This window comes from Odontesthes bonariensis, chromosome 3 (genome assembly GCF_027942865.1).
Source record: "Odontesthes bonariensis isolate fOdoBon6 chromosome 3, fOdoBon6.hap1, whole genome shotgun sequence".
Taxonomy (NCBI): Eukaryota; Metazoa; Chordata; class Actinopteri; order Atheriniformes; family Atherinopsidae; genus Odontesthes; species Odontesthes bonariensis.
The window spans coordinates 43,527,677-43,551,036 of NC_134508.1; the positions used below are offsets into that span (position 1 = coordinate 43,527,677).

The window sequence follows — 23,360 nt, forward strand, 5'->3', positions numbered from 1 at the left end:
CTCTTTAAAAAGGGGGACCGGAGGGTGTGTTCCAACTATAGGGGGATCACACTCCTCAGCCTCCCTGGTAAGGTCTTTTCGGGGGTACTGGAGAGGAGGATCCGCCGGATAGTCGAATCTCGGATTCAGGAGGTGCAGTGTGGTTTTCGTCCTGGCCGTGGAACAGTGGACCAGCTCTATACCCTCCGCAGGATCCTGGAGGGAGCATGGGAGTTCGCCCAACCGGTCTACATGTGTTTTGTGGACTTGGAGAAGGCGTTCGACCGTGTCCCTCGGGGACTCTTGTGGGGGGTGCTCCGGGAGTATGGAGTGCCGGACTAATTGATATGGGCTGTTCGGTCCCTGTATGACCGGTGTCAGAGTTTGGTCCGCATTGCCGGCAGTAAGTCGGACATGTTTCTTGTGAGGGTTGGACTCCGTCAGGGCTGCCCTTTGTCACCGATTCTGTTCATAATTTTTATGGACAGAATTTCTAGGCGCAGCCAGGGCGTTGAGGGGGTCCGGTTTGGCGACCTCAGAATCGGGTCTCTGCTTTTTGCGGACGATTTGGTTCTGTTGGCGTCGTCAGGCTGTGACCTTCAGCTCTCACTGGGGCGGTTCGCAGCCGAGTGTGAAGCGGCTGGGATGACCATCAGCACCTCCAAATCTGAGACAATGGTCCTCGGCCGGAAAAGGGTGGAATGCTCTCTTCGGGTCGGGAATGAGATCCTTCCCCAAGTGGAGGAGTTCAAGTATCTCGGGGTCTTGTTCACGAGTGAGGGACAAATGGAGCAGGAGATTGACAGACGGATCGGTGCGGCGTCTGCAGTGATGCGGGCTCTGCACCGGCCCGTCGTGGTGAAGAAGGAGCTGAGCCAGAAGGCCAAGCTCTCGATTTACCGGTCAATCTATGTTCCTACCCTCACCTATGGTCATGAGCTGTGGGTAGTGACCGAAAGAACGAGATCGCGAATACAAGCGGCCGAAATGAGTTTCCTCCGCAGGGTGTCTGGGCTCTCCCTTAGAGATAGGGTGAGAAGCTCGGTCATCCGGGAGGGGCTCGGAGTAGAACCGCTGCTCCTCCGCATCGAGAGGAGTCAGATGAGGTGGCTCGGGCATCTGGTGAGAATGCCTCCTGGACGCCTCCCCGGTGAGGTGTTCCGGGCTCGTCCCACTGGGAGGAGGCCCCGGGGAAGACCCAGGACACGTTGGAGAGACTATGTCTCTCGGCTGGCCTGGGAACGCCTCGGGGTCCCCCTAGAAGAGCTGGAGGAAGTGGCCAGGGACAGGGACGTCTGGGTCTCTTTGCTCAAGCTGCTGCCCCCGCGACCCGATCCCCGGACCAGCGGAAGATAATGGCTGGATGGATGGATGGATGGATGGATGGAAACCTTTCATTCTGTTGATGTTTCTGAGATGGTAAAAAGCTGCCTTGGTGACAGCTTTGATGTGGCTGCTGAAAGTCAGATCTGAGTCTATCAACACTCCGAGGTTACCAACTTGGTCAGTGATTGTGAGGTCCCGAGTCTCAAGATATTTACCAACGCTGACATACAATTGCTTGGTATTTAGAATGTCATTTCCTTCACTGACCAGTCTGTCTGCTGTTCTTTTTAAAACCCCACCCACTCCTTCTGGAGCACCTTTCCCGTGACCTGCTTCAAAGAAGCTCCATGGGCCCTTCTGAAAGCCCTGCTTAAACAGCTCTGTGCTAAACATAGAGAAGTTGCCCTTCTGGCGATACTGGGTGCAAGGTCCATCACAAAAGAAATGAACCACATTGTCTGATGGATAGTGTGTTTCCACATGATCTAACACAGGGGACATGCGTGTCCATATGGCAGGTGGACTTTTCTCTTTAGATAGTCGTGAAGCACAAATGTTTGTCCACTCCACCCACATGAAGGATCCCTGTGTGCAGAGTTGCCTGCTGCACAGAAGATGCTAAATGAATGGAAGTAAAGAATGAATGTGAATCAAACACTCATAAGATGTCATACTTTTCTTGAGCTCACGGTAGTGGTTGTATTGTGTTTTGATGTTGAACTGATGCCTTGTGAAGACTCTCAGTCGATTCTGGAACATTTCCATCATATCTCCTAGAGAACTCTGCATCTCCTTTTTCACAGTCATTCCGACTGGTTGTGATTCTTCCTGTCTTTCTTTCTCATTTTCTTTGTTTTTTTTCCTCCTTCCTCCCAGTTCAGTTGTCCACTGAACAAATCTCACTGGAGCCTCAGCATCATAGTGATGGTTGAGGTGATAGACATTGCTTCTGCATTCTTTGCTTGCAGGATCACAGCATATTGAGTTGGCAATGACTTCCAAGTCAGTCGTTTCAAGGAGTTGAAGTGTATGAAGCTTCTGCAAAAGGAAAGATAAGTTTTCATGCATTTTAAAGAGACAGGTTTCTCTGTCGGATACGGATGGGTGAACAACCCAAAAAGGACGCATGTAGCAGAAAAGTGTGTATGACAGCTGACTTAACGAATATTCAAGAAGAAATTTACGATGAAGATTTTTTTAAGGTATCATTTAGAAACCTTTTCTGAATTTTTACTTTCCTTCTAGTTCTGTTTTTTTTTTTTTTCCCGCAGTTAAGCAGCTGACATGATCTCCTGTACCTTCTTTTGGAGCTTGCTTTGAGATGATCGATATTTTCTTCTTTTAAAAGACAGTCCACTTTGGTTCGTCTGACCATGATCTTTAATGATCTTTCCTGACACAATGTGTGATATCATCTGACGCACTCCCTCTTCTTTAGTGTCTTGGCATTTCTGTCTGATATTACTTGTCAATGCATGATGAAAAAGGAGAGTTCTTTCAACCTCTGCAGGGACTCTGTCTTATCTGTTTCCGTGTTTTTGAGCGAGGGGATTCAGTCACACGCCACAGTCTCTGGAGACGTTTCGGGTATTTTCGGACACCAGTCGTTTCAGTCTTTAAAGCTGCAGTCTGCAACTCTTTTTCAAGCATAATGCCTGGAACTGTCCGGGGATTCTGAAAGTAGTACATTAAATACCCCAATACAAAAAAAAATGAGTTCTCTAGGTCCCCTATATGTCCCGCTAGGTCCCTCCAAAGCCAGCAGGTTTGTTTACAAAATTGCAGACCGGACCGGTAAAAGGTAACCAATCAGGTTTACGAGCTGGGCTCTGCTGCCTGTCAATCACCGATTGTGCACGCGTGATACAAGGTAGGCTCGTCCCCACGCTTATTTATCTAGACTATTGAACTTCATTACGGGCTAGTCTACTTACTGTGTCTTCCATGATCGCAAATGACAGGTGAGTTGATGAATGAGGAGTCGTGTAAGCGCATCTGGCGTGCACGTCTACGTGCACGAGTTCTCATGTGTTTTGATGGGGCGGGACAGGAAGTTGAATAACTTTTTATTTTTCAGTTAAAAAATAAGCATTTCTTGCATTTTGCGACTACGGAGGTCACCGTTTTCAACTTCAAGCGTTCTGATAGATCATGTAAACTCTTAAAATGCCAAAAAGTAGGACTTTACGTATGACAACAACAAATCCTGCAGACTGCAGCTTTAAGCTTTCAATTTCTCTGTATGATTTGGAGTTCTTCTGTTTTATTCTTTTCCGTCCTGAACGCCTTTGTCTGAAATTATAAAAATAAATTGCTTACAAATTGAATTTAACATAGCCTGCCTGTAGTGAAGACACTGGGCTAAATTATATCAGGCGTTAGTTCAGGGGTTAACACAAAATTCACACTGGGGTGCCAGCCAGAACACCAACTGAAGGCCAATCAGACTTCCAGAGGGTCCAAATGAAGAAGCAGGTTAGGGATGTTCAGGTGGTTTATTTCTTTCCTTTGCAGGCAATAAGGTCATGTGTGGTTTTCTATCAAAAGAACAATAACAAATACCCAAATGAATAAAGAATAAAGCTCTTAATCTCTAATAAAGGAGGACTGAAACTACTACCACTGTCCCAGCCCTAAAACGCACTTCACCTGACTTACTATCATTAACGCACATAAACAACATCACATGGTGACATTTATGTAACACTCACTGTAAACATCACACTAATGAGTCGGAGCGGTAACAACAGACATAACACGTGACGTGACGTACACTCAGAGGCAGGTGAGCTAAATGCTACAACTAGCATACACATGGCGAGTTACACATCAAAGCAACAGAAGCTACGGCTGCAGCAACCTGAATACATTACATAAACAATACATACAGACGTACTTAGGTTTCATACACGCACACTTGCCGGTGTTATGCTGAGAAATGCAATGTTTCAGGTGTGGATTATTACTTTTATCCGATAAAGTTACAATGATAATATTGACCTGACAATGGTGTTTCATTCATTCATCTTTTTTTCTATTTTTTTCATGTGGATTAATAATACATGTACACTGATGATATTACGACATTTGCACATTTTATAGCATCTCTTTCACCTATTTCACTCTTTCACAATGCTAGTGTGTCTTGTTCTGCCTCCACCTCTGGCACCCTCTATATTTTCATTACCCCCTACCCGAACCAGGGTTTGAATCCCATTCCTACCTATCTTTACCTCTTTTATTTCTCCCCCTACCTGAACCAGGGTTTGCATCCCCACCCCGCTGTGACTGGTGTGTAGTTGGTGAGAGGCTGAGGTAGCTTGTGGCTGTGGAAAAAAAAAAAGATGGTTGTTGTGGTGTGAGGAGCAGTGTTGGCTGGCATTAGGGGGGTGACTCTGGGACACCAGTGGTCATTGTTTAGCCTCCTGGAGGTGTCGTGGGCCCAACTAGACGAAACACTGATGAAAGGAGGTTCCCACCTGATGACCCCAATGATATGTTGGTCAGCATTGCTCACTGATCTATATGGGGAGTATAGGGAATTATTCACTGAGTCTGGTCCTTTTCTTTTTTTTCCTTTAGCACAAGTTTCTTGTGTTTACCTTGAATTGAATTATTGTACAAATATTCCAAAGTGAGGGCCGTGACTAACACTTTTATAGTTAGCCCGAAAGACGGTTGGAGACATTTTCTATGCATATCAATCTTTACTCAGTATGGCCCATATGAAATAATCTAAAAATAAACCTAAAAATATGAAGTTTGATTATTTTAAAGACAATTTTGATCTTATTGAAATTAGCATCTTTTAATTCAATCAGGTAAACAAATGACAATGCAGTTATATCATTCCGTTCTCTCTTTAAAGCAGGGGACCATCAGGGGATGCATTTTTCGGCAGGCATGCACTTTTCGGCCTAACACCGGTTAATTACCGTTAATTAACTGCTCGGTCCTCACACCTTTCTGACCGAGCGCTACATGACCACCAGGGGGCGGCCCCGCTATGAGCTGACCAACATCTGTAAACATCACACACTGTAAACATAACATCTCTCAACTTTGGAGCCTTTTCTACACTGCCAGTATTTAAATTAATATTTATTAATATGTATTTTATCATATATTACATACTATCATGTTGACAGTTACTAATAATCAAAGAACTACACTTCTCAATGTATCTATAACTTTGCCTACTGCACTGTAATTACAGACTCATTGACCTATGCAGTCACCTAACCATTCACAAATCTGGAACATAACAAAACCCATAAACCATAACAAAAAATATTATTGCATTACTTGCAATGCAATGATTGCATAAGTAGAAACCACGCTCCAATTTAATTTAGCTTTCAGTCTTCCTGAGAGAACCAAGCTTCCCATTTGTACAGTAAAATATTGTTTAATCTTCCTTTGTTAATTCTAAAACTGTTGTTAAAGCGATCTAAATACCAGAGCCATTGGCCAGAGCCACCTGCTCCCACAAAATTTGCATTGGGTCAGTCCCATAGAACTTGTGGGATCCCAATTCCAGAGATCACGAGGAATGCACATGGTTCTCACTCCACAGACTTTAGCAATTAGATGTGTTTATGTTCAAAACAACGCATTTACTGGACTGTGTAGGATGAAGCACAAATGCTACAATTGTACTCAGAGATACAGAGATGTTCAAGTGGACAAGTGCTTGTGTGGTTTCTGGAATTATAGGAAAGAAGAGATTAAAAGAGCTCATATACAACTCTGCACTTTGTTAACGGATGCATTTTCAAATAAATAGGCGTTCCTCAAATACGCATTCACTCCCTGTAATGAGATCAGTTTGCAGTGTCAAGGCTCTGAATCAAAAATCATGCTGTACAAAGATGCTCTTTATCCACAAACTCGAGTACACAGGTTCAAAACTTAAGGGGCGCAACAGTCTCCAGTGTAAATGAAACAGTCTGGTGGTACTGTGAATGTGTATTTACACCCAGAGGAAATCAACGTTTATTAACGTTTAGACATACTTAATCAAAAGATTCACTTTACTTTTATCAAAAGCTTTCAATTTAGCTTTCAACCCTCACCTATAGTCAGAAGATCTGGGTAGTGACTGAAAAAACGAGGGCACAGATACAAGTTTCCTTCGTAGGGTGGCTGGACTCAGTCTTAGATATATGGTGAGGAACTTTGCCATCTGGTGGCTGCTCGGAGTAGAACCATCGCTTCTCCACAGGTGTCAGCTGAGGTGGTTCGGTTAGGATGCCTCCTGGTCACCTCCCTTTAAAGGTTTGTCAGGCACATCCAACTAAAAGAGGCCCTGGGGCCCAACCAGAACACACCGGAGGAATTCCATTTCCCAACTGGCCTGGGAACACCTTGGGATCCCCAAAGAGGAGCTACAGAGAGTCACGAGGGAGACAGATGTCCTCCTGGACCAGTGAACCAACCTTGAAAAGTAGAAGATAATGGAGGGATGGATGGTTTTGGAAACATGGGCCATTCAAGTTTTGGAGACAACTCTTGTGTTGTGGAATTTATTTTTTTCTTTTATTTCTATTTATGCTGTTTGCAATGTTGGGAATCAAACAGGAGCTGGATTAGTGATTAGAAAATATTGATAAGTGTCCAAGGACAGTTATTAATATTCAGTAAAGCTATTACTAAGAGTTATTACATATGGGAGGGCTTATGAAGGCTTATGAATCTGAGCACCGACATTTGCAAACAGCAGTTCTCACAGCAGATAGGAAAGATCAAATTAATCTTACTTTCTAAAAATTGTCACCGCAAAACTTTGGAAAATGCACTTTCCAAATAAAGAAATGTCCTACAATAAGCAGTGTGGCACTGATGCTAATGCCCATTGTTCTATTGTTACCACAGTCCTTGAAAATGTCCAGTGCTTGAAGAAAAGAGCTGGAGACTGTCCTGTGTACAATCGAGGTCCAATCTTTGGTGTAAAAAAAGGATTCTGGTCGCTTCTGGTCCTGTTTACTTTTAGAAACTCTTGGAACTACAACTCTGTTGGGAAAATATTGCATTATGAGATCTTTAAGGTATGATGGAGCATGGTTATTACTTGATTTTGTATGTGAGGAGAAGAATTTTAAATTAAATTCTGAATTTGACAGGGAACCAATAAAGAGAAGCTAAAACGTCTCTAAAAAGTATCTCTCCTGTTGGTTCTTATCAGAACTCTGGCTGCAGCATTTTGGATCAGCTGGAGTTTTTTCAGAGAATTTTTTGGACAGACGAATAATAAAGAATTACAGCACACCAAAGTTGAAGTAACAAATGCATGGAGCAGTTTTTCTGTATTACCCTGAGACAGGATCCTGGTCTTGGTTTTGGTAATGGGTGAAATGGGTGAAACAAATCCCTTTTACCTTGAACACAAAAAATGTTCAAAACTGTTAACTGTTTGTTTAAGCTGATGACTTAATCAAGGGAGTGAGTTTATGTTGCTTTTCAGTGCCGTCTATGTATTGTTATACAGTGTGATAGTTAGACATGTAAGGCTCACTCATGCCACCAGCAAATCATCATGACTAACATATTTCACATATTTTTATACTAACATGTAGTACATCTCTTTATACTAATATTCATGCTATCATTTAACAGCATAGAGATTAGATTCATTTAACCAACTTTCAAAATGAATTTCACTTCCCTGATGTTCGTTATTTGTTTAAATTCCCTGTGTTTCAGGTGGTAATAATGGAAGTACAAGGTCTGAGGTCCTTATCTCCAAACAGGATAGTTTACTGCACCATGGAAGTTGAGGGAGGACATAAACTACAGACGGACCAAGCTGAAGCCTCCAAACCCATGTATGTGCAGCACACATACATACACACAGCAAGAAAAAAAAACTTTTGTCGTATATGCAATGAAATTAATTTCTTAACAAAATGTTTGTAATGTTTTGTGCCGCAATCCAGTGGTCAAAGAAGTTAATCTAAAGAAAGAACAAGATTGTCCTTGCAAATGTCTAAAGCTTGATATCTTCAATGTTAACAAAATATATGTTCCACATCTCAAATATTGATAGGAAAGTAAATGAAATTAGATAAAAATTTTATAATAAAAATGACAATGTTGGAGTACTTTTTTTCAACTACCATTGGAATCTTTCATTCTGCATTGTTGTTTCTGCTGGCAGGAATGACCACCTGTATCTGTGTGGTACTTTGTATCTGAAGAAGCCACATACTGATCACTCTCGTTTCAAAACAATGTTATGTATAGGTTGGTCAGTGCTTTTTATCTTCACTAACTTGTACAGTCAGGTCCAGCACAGAGCCAACCTTCTTCATCCGTTTGTTCCTTTTCTTTAACCCTTTGATGCCTCTGATGCTGCTGCAGAGCAGATTCTTGTTGGAGAAATGCAACATCTTGGCTCAGACATTAAAGGACCTAAGCTTCCTTTGAAAGTCTGTTACGTTCCGTCTTGAGACGCGTCAGGGACAATAAATGACAGCTCATCATTCTGGGCTACAGCTACCTGGACCAACCATGTACTGAACCACATACTGTATTTTCCTTTTCTTGCATTAACAATAATGATACATATTTGAAAAAGATAAATGGTCCAAAATCTTTGTAATTGACCCATCACTGATTCTATTAATACAAGAGATATTTGGATTTGAACCTGCCTGCCAGTTTGGATGATGCCTCTTATGAGAATGATGCAGACGAGCTCACTTGTATGTGAAGCTTTGTGTTGTTAAATGTCTGTTTAAGAATACGTTTTTTTCCTGCTGGTGGTACAACAAATCGCCTCCTCAGGGATGATAAAGATACCTTGACCTGGACCTGTAGGATAAGCTGGTCGCAGATGAAACTTAGACAATACACAAACTAGTTTGATACTAACTGATCTATCTACTTTCTTTCTTGTGTTTGTGTGTACTTGTGTGTAGTTGGGGTACCCAGGGTGACTTCACCACCACACAGCCTTTACCTGTAGTCAAGGTGAAGCTCTTCACTGAGAGCACAGGTGTGCTGGCTCTGGAAGATAAGGAGCTAGGAAGGGTAAGTGGCCAATTCACTGGGATAATGTTACTGTTGTATGATATTTTAAAATGTAGGTAACATACATTATTGCTATGCAATCATTCCCAGGTTGTGCTTCACCCAACTCCTAACTGTCCCAAGCAGTGTGAGCTCCATAAGATGACAGTTTCTAAAGGCTGCACAGACGGTGACCTTAAAATAAAACTGGCCATTCGCATGGACAAACCACAGAATATGAAGCATTGTGGGTAAGTGACAGTGAGATTCTGTCGGCTCATGTCCCTAATCATTTTGAAAGTAGATGGATACAGCATTATTCAGAATTTAGTAAAGCATCTCAGAGTTCTTTCCTGGGATGTCTGGGTTTATGTGTGAAAAAGTTAATATCTTAACTTAAAGAGGAATTGATAATACCACTCATTCAAAAAAGCAGGAGGTGGGACACCTTGTGCGATGCTGACTGCCATTATTTCACCAATAGTTCTATGTGAAAGGTAGAAAAAGAAAGTGAAAAAACTCCTAACATACAATAAAAAAAACCTAACAATGTGTGAAAAAAAAAAAAAAAGTTGGTACCAATCTGAAATTCTCATTGTCTGTTAAAGAGTACCTGGGGTTTTTACCCTGGTTCCCAGCTCCTTCAAAGAAACATTTTTCAATACCTGAGACCATTTCTAAGGGGGAGAAAAAGCAAAATCAAAACAGTATTTTAGACCAATTGGTTCTGTTTCAGATAGAGCTGGGCGATATGGGAAAAAGTCATATCACGATATCTTTTTATATCAGTCGATATCGATATACATCGGGTCCATAACTTTTAGCATCCACTTGAACCCCCCACTGTGCTTGTTGGTAGCATGTCTTTTGCTACTGCATTTGTAATATCATGATGTTTCTTAGATTTGTATGGATTTTTTTTTGCCATATGGCATGGCACTGGATAAAGCAGACTCCACGGTCTTCTGTTGATGCTGCACATGCGTTGTTGTTGGGGGAAGATTAGCACTTGTTCTGAGCTGTGTTGGTAAAAGTTTGCATTCTCAGTACTCAAATGGGTGGCGGAGCTTCAGGTGATAAAACAGATTAGAGTAGTCTTTGTCGGAACATGTGCTCGACATAATTAGCAGTGCACACTACTATGTTTCGTGTCGGACTTCTTATCAACAATGTCATCCCTTACTCCTTGGGCCGGATCTGTTTGGGTGGTGATGCGAGGCGTAAAAAGGACATGGATGGGGACCTTCTTTTTTTTATTCAAAAAAAAAACAAGGTCAACACAAAGCGCGGCTGAGCCGGATGACAAAACCTAGACTTTTTTTTAGCTTGGCTTAACTTACTGTGACAATGACAGTGAAGATGGTGTAAGGATCTGACAAAAACAATGAGGAAACCTGGAAACTAAATACTGACTGAGTGATAGGTGAATGGGTGCAGCTGAGGGGAAAAACACAGGTGGTGTGAATGGAGGTGATGGCAGAACAACAGAAACTATGGGGAAAACATGGCTAAACTAAATACCGGAAATAAAAAGAATAAGGCATGAGAGAAAACTAAAACTAAACAAGAACTAAAATGTCGGAAACCACATGGACTTGACAGTATCTTCTGTAGTTTTTTCCGATGGAGCACCCTTTTTTTTTTAATACGGCTGCAGCAGCACAAACAAACACGCCACGATTAGCTGCTGGCTTGGCTCTATTCCATCCACGTGATCGGTTCAGCGCGGAGCAACTCTCGTTGTCATTGGCTGTGGACGAATGTAATCTATCCAAAATTATATAGACCATGTCCTCTATCGAGGAAAAGTTATTCCTTGATAGTTAACGTTATTGTTTTATCGCCCAGCCCTAGTTTCAGATAAGAACAAAACAGTTAACTTACAAGTCAAAAACTCCTTCCTGAGTGCACCTGTGTCAAGGCCTGTCTCTCCAATGAAAACTACCTTCAATTCACTAGTAGGGGATGAGTTTTTCTTTCCTTTTCTACTGCAGAATGACCCTTTCTGGAAGGTCTTCTCGAATCATGCATAGTTTGAATTCTCTTGTGGTGACACCACAAGAGAATTCAAACTATGCAACTTGGTGTTCAAGGAAGAGCAATACGTCCTCCACACTAAAGGAGAACAAAGGAAATATAAAACAATCCCAAATCCACATGTGCAATTTGTATACTGTACATTTAATATAAGGTGTGGTGTGAGTGTGTGATGGTTAATACATACCTGATCGGTTTGGACACTGGAGTTTGAGCAGTTGTTCTTGGACTATTGTCATTCGGTGCATAGGTTACTTGACATTCAAAACTGTTGAAATAATCTGATTTTAAATATTGCATATGAACAGACATTGTACAAGTAGAACATAACATATTTGGATATCTGTCCCTAGTAGACTGTCTATGTGTCCAGTTCCGGTTAACAAAGACTTCAAATGTTGGTGTGTGACTTATGTTTAAGGTGCTGCGTTAAATAAAAAGAGGGTGGTTAGTTTGCATGCAAGATCGTAACTAACATATACTCGACTAAGATTAGCCTTACTGTCTAAACATTATCACAACAAAACTTTCGAAAAGAAAACTCAATACAATACTCTTTCAGTACAAAGGATTCCCTATGCTTAGCCTTGTGGCACTGACACTAAAGCCCAGTGTGTACTGTTGTTACTCCGGTCCTTAGGAACGGTTCAGTCTGTCATGGTCAATGACTTTTTGTGCCTTTTGGTTTCTTGATGTACTTTTTGCTCTTTAATGTCCTTCCTGTGCACACCTGGTCTTCAGTTCTGATTGCCCCACCTGATCCTCATGTGTTATCACCTCCCTCATTATATATCCTTTGGGTTTTCCTTTGTTCGGAGCAAGTTCATGGTAAGTTATTTTACTTTATGTCTTTGGTTTACATACTGCCTTGGCAGCATCGTTTTTTGGTTTATTAAAACCCTTCGTCATTACTCCTTGCCCTCATCTCCTTCCCTTGGGAAGTCCTGCATTTGGATCGTTGAAATATATACATATTAAATATATACATATATATGTATGAAACTTTAGTTTATGTAATGAAAGTGTGAATATGTTGAATGAAAACTGATGTCATAGTGCCATCTAGTGTTTTCAAAGTGTAAAACATTACCCAGAAAGGTCAGCGCACAACAAAAGTCACAACACAACACAAAAGCCGCAACACAAATGCAAAAGTCGCAATACTTAAAGCTGCAACACAACACAAATGTAAAAGTCATTCCATATATTCATTCTTTCATTCGATATATTCAAGTTAAATTCCATATATTCAGACTTTCATTCCAGATATATAATAACTGTGTAAACGCCATGCCATAGTATATACGTATAAATATATATTTGCTTACATATATAAATTTTGTTTTCTTTCTTAACATTGTTTATTTTGGTGAAAGTGTCTTTTTTCTTCACATTTTTAACATTTTGGGATCATTAAAGACCTCAGAGCAAGAGTTTTAGAAATTAACTTTGAAGTTATAAACAGTTATAAAACTGGCATTTTACATAAAAAAACACACAAAAAAGGCAGGCTTCAAAACATTTGACCTTTTTTTCCCGAAAGTTATTATATATCAATACTTCTTTTTAATCATAATTACATACTTGAAATTAAGCAATTTTAAAAGCAGGACCTTAACTTGAGTAACTGAGTAACTCTTTAACAAGAGTATTCTACAATTTGGTGTTACTGCTATTACTGGAGTGAACACATACCCCAAAGCTGGTGTTCCGAGATGCACCTTTCTAAAAGACAATGTTTTGCTTCCCTCTTGTGGCTACCATTTGTTACAACACAGAGATGTTCCAGTACAGCAAAACATTACCTACAGTGATCAGTGATCTCTGATGATGCAGTGTTCTTGATGTTACAAATTTGCATGTCTTATTAACTTTGTGCAGGATTTAAACCAAGCCTATTTGACTTTGCTGTAAATAGGCTGTAAGAATAATATTTAATGTGGCCAGGTAACAGATGATTATGTTTGAGAAACTCGAGCAGAAAAACCTCATATACAAACGTGCCACTGTGTAATACATTTATAATTGTATACAGGTCTTATGATATATCAAAACAATGGTAAGACAAATTCAGCTTACAATGGAAAGGCAGGGGTGCGGGGAGGGTCTCCCATTTCCGCAGCCTCGTGGTGACTCGGGCCAATAACATTCACATGACACACACATTATAGGGTCCAGGGGTGGGCACACCCCGCAGCATGCAGGGGGTGAGCTGGTCAGTCAGTCTCACCCCCGGTGCCTGTGCTCACTCCCAAGTGTCGCATGTAGACACTTAGGGTTCTGGGCAAGGGTTGAGGACGTGAGTTGGCACCACCTACTCTCTGGTAAGGGTGTGTGGGTGTCAGCCGCTGCCCCATCTCCCCCATTCTAAATGCACTATATAACAACAAGCATCAACAGCATATTCGAGTGGGCGGAGGGGGGGGTGTGGGAGGGGAAGCAGCCCACTTCGTTGTGGGCTGGCTTTGGGCCCTGGGGGGCGGTGGGGGAGAGTGTGTCGGCGTTCTGTCTCTCCCGGGATTGTTTAGGTCTTTGGTTCATGGCTCCTGGTTATGGTGGCCAGCCCTTTGGCTGGGGGGCTGCCGAGCTCCGGCTGGGGGTTGGCTGGGGGTGTGTGCCTGGCCTTCTGGCGGTGTATGGCGGTGATCGGGGGTGTGGCTCTGCTTTGGCGGGCGGCTGGCCGGTCAGCCCGGGGTGGCGTTCGCCGAGGGGGGGTGCTGTGTGGGTGGGGGTGTTCTGCCGACGTGCTTGGACGTCTCTGGGTCTATGGTGTGGGATGGGTGGGGCGCACGGTCTTTGGCACGTGTGTCCGGCCTTCCTCTGCTGCTTCCTCCTGCTGCTCTGGCCCCTGGCCTGGGGCTGGTGTGCGGTCGTTGTCGGGTGGGTGGGATGGTGATATGCATCTTGTGGTGGCGCGGGGTGGCTGGTGGGTTGTACTTGGCCTTGATCGGTGGGTGGGCTTGGATGTGGGCCCCTGGCTGGTGCTGGCTCATGTGTTGTTTCATGGGCAGCCTGGGGTTGCCTGCGTGGACTGGGTGGCATTGCGGGCTCCCTGTTCTCCTGCCCTGCGTGTCACGCCATCGGGGGGATGGTGGTTGGGTGTGCCACAGAGAATTGTAGAAGGAGCTGTGGAGGGGTTGCATGCTTTTTCGGGTCTGGGGCCGCTGGAGTTTTGGTTGGTCTGGTGGCGGCGGTGGGCCTGGGCTTGGTAGTGGCTGTCCCAGGGCTGAGGTCGCAGGGATGGTGACAAGGGTTTGTTTATGTGTTTGAGGGGACGTGGTGGGGGCTGTTGACCCCGGGTGCGGGCCTCCTGCCGGGGTGCTTGGCGGGGGAATTGATCCTGTCCTGGTATTGGGTTGGGGGTTCGGCGTGGTTGTGTGGCTCGGTGGTGCCGGCTTAGTTGCAGTTCCATATGGGGCTGGGGTGGTATCGTACGGGGCTGTTGCCTTGTTGTTGAGGCTTGTGTGGTGGGGGGTGGGATGCGGCGGGGCGCCTGGGGTGGGGGTGTTGCGCTGGGCAGGGCAGGGCTCGCACTGATGGGGTGTGTTCTGGCTGGCTCTTCAGACCTGGGGCCCTCCTGCGGGGGCGTCCACCTGCGGGTGGGGGATTTATGGTGTCTGTGTTCGGGGGTGCGTGTTCGATGTTTGTTCGCTGGTTGGAGGTAGCCCCTTGGGGGGACCTCGGGTCTTGCGGGAGCTGAGGGGTCTGCGGGGTGGGATTGGGGCTCGCTGGGAGGTTGGGCTGCTTCGCCGGCTGGCTCGTCGGGACTGGGTGGACTCTTCCTGGCCTGTCTCTGGATGGGGTCGGGGCTGGCGGCTGAACCTGGGTTGTCCGGGTGGCACCTGGCTCTCGTCTTGGCTCATGGGCTATTCTGCCCCTACGACGGAGGGTTGGGCTGTCTGCTCTTCTCCACCCCGGAGAGAAGGGGACCATCTCCTGGGTCCAGGGATAGGCTGCCCCTTTGGGGGACGTCACCTGGACCTGGGAGTATAGAGTGTGTATGGGGGTGTAGGTAGGTGTGTTATGTCCTTTTTTGGTCTGTATTTATGTTGGACGAGTGGATGTGAGTTTCTGTATGTGAGTTTGTGGGTGGGAATGTGTGATTGTATTTGTGTATGGCTATTTATCTGTCAGGTTGGGTTCTGGGCTACCACCTCTCCTGGATCATCTTGGGCCCCTCATTAAAATGTGGGGCCTGTTTCCCCCCGTCACACCCCCCACCGGTGGTTGGTGCCTGTGCGTGGGTGGCTCTTGTCTGGGGCTGGGTGCCGGGGTATGTGCCGGCTCACCCTGGTGGCTGCTTGCTGGGCCTGGGTGCCTGGGCTCGGTCATTCCCCGGCTGGGGGGTGGTGCGCCCTCGGGGCTCGGGTCTCATTCTATCTCTGTTCTTTTGCTGGAAAGATACTTTTTACTTCAGCTTACTTTTGCAATGGGTTTCTATTGGAAAGCATGATAATTGTTTTTCAAAATCAAAAACAAGCTTTATTCAGACATAAACCTCATCTGAGTCTATGAATTATGGGCCTTAAACAACTATCGTCACACAGATGTTGACACTTTGGAGATGCTTGTGTAGTTTTACCAAGACGGTGCTTAGAAATTAGAAATAATAAAAACAGTAGTTTGCTTGACTGAATACTGCAGTCCTTTTACTGTGCACGTCCTAATGATGTCGGAATATTACCCAGGCCCCAGTGGAAGCCAGAATAAGCAAGAATTTTTTTTTTTAACTCTATGGCAAACTAAAAATGAGCAGGTTGGTGTGACAAAAAACTGTTCATATCAGTGAGAATGGTGTGTTTTTTCATTTGAGTGCACTGAAGCTGCAGGTGTTTGATTCCGTAATTCCATCCTCCTGTCATACAGTGCAGGTAAATTAAATCACCAGTCAACATTAGCAACACCCATTTGAAATATGTTTAGGATTCAATTTTGTACAGAAGGATGAAGTAAAGATGCACCGTGCATCTTTATATACAGTGATTGCGTAAGCCCTCTGTGACAGTCTGTAGTGTTGTTAACTGAGGGAGAAAAGCCAACCCGAGTCATGTCACAGTATGTTATGCACAGTGAAGCACACACAATTCATTTATCAAAGCTCTGCTCTTCTATCTGTCACCGTGAGGAATTGTTTCCTCTCATTGCCTACATATGCTCTCTTTTGGGAACTAAGAAGAGGATGCTGGGCTGCTCTGTAAGATGTGCACAGACTCTGTCACATTCTTTGTACAGCAAACAGGCAGGACCTTCACATGCCACCTTGTGGATGCTGGTTTATTAAGAAAAATGAAAGGAAAACAGTTTGTGGAGGGGCCATCGGGAAAGACAGACTAAGACTGGCTAAGGTAAACTGAGGCATGCTCACCGGGGAGACCGACAGTTAGGCTGCAGGCAGTATAGCCACATCAAATGGAGGTCCGCACCATCAAATCGAGGTCCTCACCGTCAAATGTTCTTTTAGAATGAAAGCCCTTCTCTTCCGTTCTGCTCCTGCACTATTTTCCTGTCGTGTATAAAAGAACATGTTACATAAGTACTACTTATGAGTGGAATATCTTTTCATTTGGATATTTTATTTTAGGTGATTGTCTCTGAGCTCACTCTCAGATGTTACAAAATATGACAGTTAAATGATTTTGTAATTTGGTATAAACTTAAACTCTTTTTCCTATTTCTGTATATAATTATTGTTTATTTTAGTATATTTTTCAGTACAAATTATTCACTATGCAATTCTGTAACTTAAACCTGTTGTAAAAGAGCAGATGTACTGTATGTTTTATGCTTTGTTTGGGTGTCATGGTTTTCAGAGAAGCCAAATACATAAAAGCCATATTTTTCTCAAAATTAAATTTTCGCTAGATTCCTCAAATTTACTAGGACAAACGATGTGAAGATATGCCAAATGAATGTATTTCCTTAAAATAGATTTGGGTTGTGGAGTATCAGGTGAGTTGTTACCAATTAATCATCCGTCTGTCTTTGCATTGTTCCTCTCGTTCCGCCTCTCTCTACAGATCAGAATATTATACATGTTCATATTTATCCAAAAGTTCAGCCTGGCTCTATTATGAACCCTCATTGCTCTGGTTTGTCGTTGAACCAGGGCATTTAAGCAACATGATAACCCCTCCTTTGACATATTGTATCATTTTTGTAAAATTATGCACATGAAATTGTGGAATGATTTATATTTGAGGCTTTCAACCAGCTTGGTTTTATGAATTCTATGAATTATTGAGTTTGTCATGCAGACAGTTTTATTTTTTTTTTTCAAGGGGATGGTAAAAAAAAAAAAAAACCTGCAGTCCCTTTAGATGACTCAGTTGGAGGACTCTGGTGGTGTGTGCAAGTAAAACAAACCCACCTAAATGGAGTTGTGACAGTTAGGATGTTAACTATGTCAACTAAAAGATATGTACAGTAATCTGAGTTTTTCCAATTGTGATGTGTGTCTCATTGCAGTAATAGCATTTTACCAAAAGAGGTCAGTGAATTCACTGCATCCGACTGATAAGGCTCAGCCCATAAGAATCCAAAGAATAAAAGTGCAACAAAGAAATATTTGTAAAAGTCTTTTTACATTTCTTACCGTCCCTCTGCTCAGGTACCTTTGGGCCATCGGCAAAAATGTGTGGAAAAGATGGAAGAAGAGATTCTTTGTGTTGGTCCAGGTATGTACAGTATTATTGATTTACTTGTTTCTTGCAAGATACATGAGACACATCATAATACTAAACACACACAAAAAAATCACGTAATGGAAGGTTTCAAGAGCAGCAGCCCCCCTAAGTCTTCAGTTTCCCACAAGAAAAAAAAGGCATTTCTGATCACCTATCATATATCATCACTACAAGCACATATGCAGGCCTGATAACTGCTGATTTTCCTGACAAATGACCAAAAGCCACTTAGGCATTGTTTATATGCAAATGGTTTTACATATTAAACATGTAATCAAATAACTAACAAATATCTATCAAGTTATAACTATCAATGATTAAAAGAATATTTCAGAATATTTTGATCATTTTTATTTAAGCTATAAACTGAATATTTGTGGTTGCTGACTTGTACTCATATTCACATTATCCTTCCATTATACCATAAGCTCAGTGTGTTCTTGGCATTATTTGTACATTAGCTTTAGTTGCAACCCTGGATTTAAATTTATATTTGATCATTTTGGCTGACTCCCTAACTATTGCATTTTACAAACTTTTTTATTTTCCACTTGTTTGTATCCCAAATCTTAAATTTTGTCAGTGGTCAAAGAATAAGAATTTGCAATAAAGGTGTATTTACCATAGCAAGGAGATCAAAAACATGTGCAATATTTTGTTCTATAATGTTGTTCAGCAGAGATTGATGCTTTGAAAACAAGGCACTATTTTTCTTTTCCAAACATTTATGTCCATGTTTTACCTCTTCACCTCTTGTTTATAGAGCAACAAGAGAATGCACAATTCATTAAGAAAAATCAGTGTGTGTGAGTGGTCTGGACAAGGTAAATAGCGTGTTTTTTTTCTTGATTCTTGCACATCATATTTTTATACTTAAAGATAGAGAAAAATTTAGTATGTGCTCAGTATATTTTCACACTCAACAAAGAGGTATAAGCAGCATACAACATAAGAGTTGCTATATGGGTGCAATGTTTTCACCAACCACATGTTGTGTGTGCAACATGAAAGAAAGACAGCCGAGGGAAGACATCTTGCCTTCCCTCGGCTGTCAGATGAATGATGGAGAGGCTAAGCAGACTTTTGTTGGGGGGGTGGGGGGATTTAAGGGATGGGCTGGTTGCAGCCATTTCCTGCTAGCTCTGAATTGGGAGGTGGGCGGCAGGAGGGAGGGAAGTGGGTGGGCCTGTCTCTTATGTGTTAGAGAGGACATGTCTCAGAGCTACAAGTTGACAAGGGATTGACAAAGTGGAGTGAACACTAGCTGGTCTTACACTTGCAGCTAGAAAAGCCTGAGTCCCGCCAACTTGAAATCTCACTTGCTCCAAGCTAAATAAATAGCAAGTGACAAATACTGGTCAACAGACTGCACATTCATGTGTGTGTGTGTTTGTTTCTACGTCTGTCTTTGAATGTGCATTATATTTGTGGAGTGGAGGTACTCTCTGTTTCTGGCGTTTGTGGTTGTACTAGTTGCTGCTGTTTTAGATATGCTGCATTGCTGTGCTTTTTTTTTTGCTTTTTTTTTTTTTACTACTGACTGCATGCATTTTATTAATAGCTGGTTTTGTTCCAACACAGTTTTATTTGGATTTGTTGACTACACTGATACAATGGAATCTGCCATTTGTGCATTATAAGAGCCACTGGTCCATGCAATCATGCTCCATAATGGCTGTGAAGTGATGAAGAATTTTGGGTGAAAGCCATATCTCATCTCATATGAGTGGAACTACTTTATTCAGTTAATTTTTGTCAAAGAGGAGTTTGTTGCACAGTTACACAGGTTACACACCAGCCAGTGTAAGAGATGCATCTCCAAATGACTGACTAGTTCATTTTATTTTTATGATTATGATAATTATTATTGTTTGTTTTTTTCTATATTGTTTAAACTAGTCAATGATACTAAGAATCCTATATTGACATCATAGCACTGACAAAGAGTCACCTGATTCTCGTCTGAATGTTGAAATTAATTAAATCTATTGAATTTTTAAATGAAAAACAATACTGTTCTTGTAAAGATTTCTATTATTTCCTTTTCATGTATTGTATATGGTCATTTACTGCATATTTTTAAGTGGGCTTGTTTTTGGAAACATTGGTAAACAGTCCAAATTACTTAAATTACTAAAGGAAAATTATTGAAGACTAAAATAAATCACCTAGCTTTGCTATCTCACTCCAAGTCCATGATGTGAGTTATACTTGACTTTAAATCAACATGCATCTATCAAACTGAAGAGTGCCTATTTATTGTGCTAACTACCACAACAAAATTACCATCACCATATCCTAATTTCATACATCTTATTTATTTAGACGGTATACCATGACTTATTTGGTCATGTTATGGACCAAATTAATGTTTGACTTTCAAAAAGATGTTAAAGGTTATGATGTTATTTTTTATTTCTGGTATAAAATAACAGTTTGGAGAAAGTCAGCGTCCTTCACTAAGATATTTAGATTACTCGAGATCTGTGTATATCAATATAACAAGAGAGAGAACAGGGCAGAGACAATACAGCCTCTAAATAAGGCATTACTTGTCTTTATTTCACCAATACTTTTAGATGAATTAATGACTGAACGCGAACGATTGCACTACTACTAACTACGTACTATTTTTTATTTTTTTAAATAGATTTTATTGATTTTTATCGAAACAAAACATAAACAACATACAAGTGCTCTCTGTATTCAAAGACATCAAGACAGAAAGGAAAATAGACCACCATCCAAACCAAAATTACTTCAGGTAGCTCAGGACTGTCCTCTTTCCGAAAAGCTACAAGGACAACAGAAAAGAAAAGGAAAAAGAAAAAGGAGTCCCATAGCCACCCCCATCTGTCGCATTAATCACCCCATACACATACTGTGCCTTCTCTCACCCCTGTACATTGAAAGTAAAAATAGAAATAATACAAGTACACGAGACAATAGGGTGGATGAACTAAAAAAAAAAAAAAAATACCTACACACATGCATACAATCAAAAAGTCAAATACAATCAAAGCAAAAGCAGAAAAGGGAAGATCTAAAGACTGGCAGTAATATATATAATTAACATAAATCATCCAGTGGAAGTGTTCCAATCAAAAGCATATCTCCCCTTATTTACAGTGTCCCGTAGAGGCGGGGGGTAAATACCTTAGAAAGGCCGACCATGTTCCCTCAAACCAATTATCATCCCCTTTCATTCGTGCAGTAAGTCTTTCTAAGGGTAGAACTTTATATGTTTCCTGGTACCATTGTGTGACAGTTGGATGTTTGTCACTTATCCACTGCTTTAAAATACATCTCCTAGCCAGGAACTGTATTCTATGTCTGTTTTCCGTGGCTCCTTTAATTGTATATAAAAATAAATAGATAAAAAAATTAAAATTTGAATTTGAATATACAGTATAAACATGGCTTTTACAGCAAAATCCATTATCACTAGATAAATCAATTCTTCCACAGGTAAAGTTGAATGTCAACAATGTTCTTAAATTTAAAATGCCTCAATTAGCTCAATTAGTATAACTCATAGAGGGGATTCATACAGTGGGCTACAGGAAACTGGCTTGATCTGGGAGACATAGAAAGTGGGATGAATACGTAGTGAAGAAGGTAGCTTAAGGCGGACAGCAGAGGGACTAATGATGGCATCAATCTCATATGGACCAATAAATCTGGGATCCAGTTTCCTGTAAGTGTCCTTCAGGAGAATGTCCTTGGCCAACAACAATACCCACCGGGCGAATACAGGGGAGCGGGACCGCAGGCGGTCAGCCAGGTGACGGTTGCATTCAGCAGTGCGAAGGAGGGTTTCTTTAGTCTGAGTGTTGTGCCCTCTGTAGGTGGTACTGGACTGAAGGTACCTCAAGATCCCTCTCCTCCTCTGGGAATAATGGAGGCTGGTAACCTAGGGAAGCCTTGAAGAGGGACAGCCTAGTAGCTGAGGAGTTCAGGGAATTATGTACGTATTCAACCCAGCACAATTGTTGGCTCCAGGTATATAGATTATTACACACAACACAACGGAGTGCGGCCTCAAGCTCCTGATTAAGCCACTCCGTCTGGCCATTGGACTGGGGATGGTATCCGGAACTTAAGGAAACCTTGGCCCCAAGAGCAGTGCAGAACAATTTCCAAACCTGGGATATGAACTGCGGTACCCGTTCGGAGACAATCTCTGAGGCGATGCCATGGAATCGGAAAACATTGTTGGTGAATAGATCTGCAGTTTCGACGAGATATGGGACCAGTGCTGACCAGGGACCTCAAGGTGCTGCAGAAAACCAGACGGAGGGCAATTGGTGCTTTTGTTCCTGGCGCAGATTTGGCAGGCAGTGACATAGTCCCTGGTGTCGGATTCTAGTGAGGGCCACCAGAAGTAGCGTTAGAGCATGAGAATAGTCCGCTGGATGCCGGGATGACAGGCAAACTTGGAATAGTGTGCCCACTGGATGACAGCTGAACGAGTGGTCACTGGAACATAAAGACGAGTGGGAGGACCGCAACCCGGATCGAGATCGGAGTTGAGTCTTTGACAGATCTGGGTATCTACCTGCCACATTACCCCTTCCACTTGGCAGGTAGATGGCAGGATGCGTGAGGGTTCACTGGATTCCTCTTCAGAGGAAAACTGCAGAGACAATGCGTCCGGTTTAATGTTGCAGGAACCTGGAAATGGAAAAGGAAAAACAACCAAAAACCAGCGGGCTTGGCGAGAGTTTAACCTTTTTGCATTTTGTAAGTGAGAAAAGTTCTAATGGTCTGTCCATACCAGAAAAGGTTGCTTAGCTCCCTCTAGCCAGTGCAAGTTTCATGGCCAAAAGTTCTCGGTTACCAACATCATAATTTTATTCAGCAGGAGACAGCCGTCTCGAGAACAAGGCACAGGAATGCAGCTTACCTTCCTTCTCAGAATGCTGTGAGAGGACTGCCCCAAAACCAGAATCTTAAGCGTCCACCTCCAGAATGAATTGACGTTCGGAATCAGGTTGGATGAGAATAGGTGCTGAGGCGAATCTCTCCTTTAACTGGCGTAACGCCCGGTCCGCCTCCGGGTTCCAGGAGAAAACGGTCTTGACAGAAGTGAACCTGGTGAGGGGTGCTGCAATCAACCTTGTGAATTGCAAGGAAAAGTAGGCGAAAACCAGAAACCTTTGGAGCTGTTTCCAATTAGTGGGTGCCGGCCACTCCGTCACAGCTAAGAAGATCTAACAGAGAAAGGTGATGGAGGAGACGTGATACTCACACTTCTCTGCCCTAACATTAAGGCAATTCTCCAACAGTCGCGCTGCAGAACCAACCAGACATGTTGGCGATGCT

General features: G+C 42.6%; 1 protein-coding gene across 4 annotated transcripts in view; it reads left to right on the forward strand.

Moving 5' to 3' along the window:
* LOC142377607 (calcium-dependent secretion activator 1-like) overlaps nt 1–23,360 on the forward strand; it is a 452,862-nt gene that overhangs the window by 65,450 nt on the left and 364,052 nt on the right. For all 4 annotated transcript variants that reach the window (XM_075461876.1, XM_075461875.1, XM_075461877.1 and 1 more), the window contains 4 exons: nt 8,008–8,129; nt 9,225–9,336; nt 9,427–9,566; nt 17,960–18,026. In XM_075461876.1, coding sequence (XP_075317991.1) covers nt 8,008–8,129; nt 9,225–9,336; nt 9,427–9,566; nt 17,960–18,026 — 441 coding nt within the window. The remainder of the gene's footprint in view (nt 1–8,007; nt 8,130–9,224; nt 9,337–9,426; nt 9,567–17,959; nt 18,027–23,360) is intronic.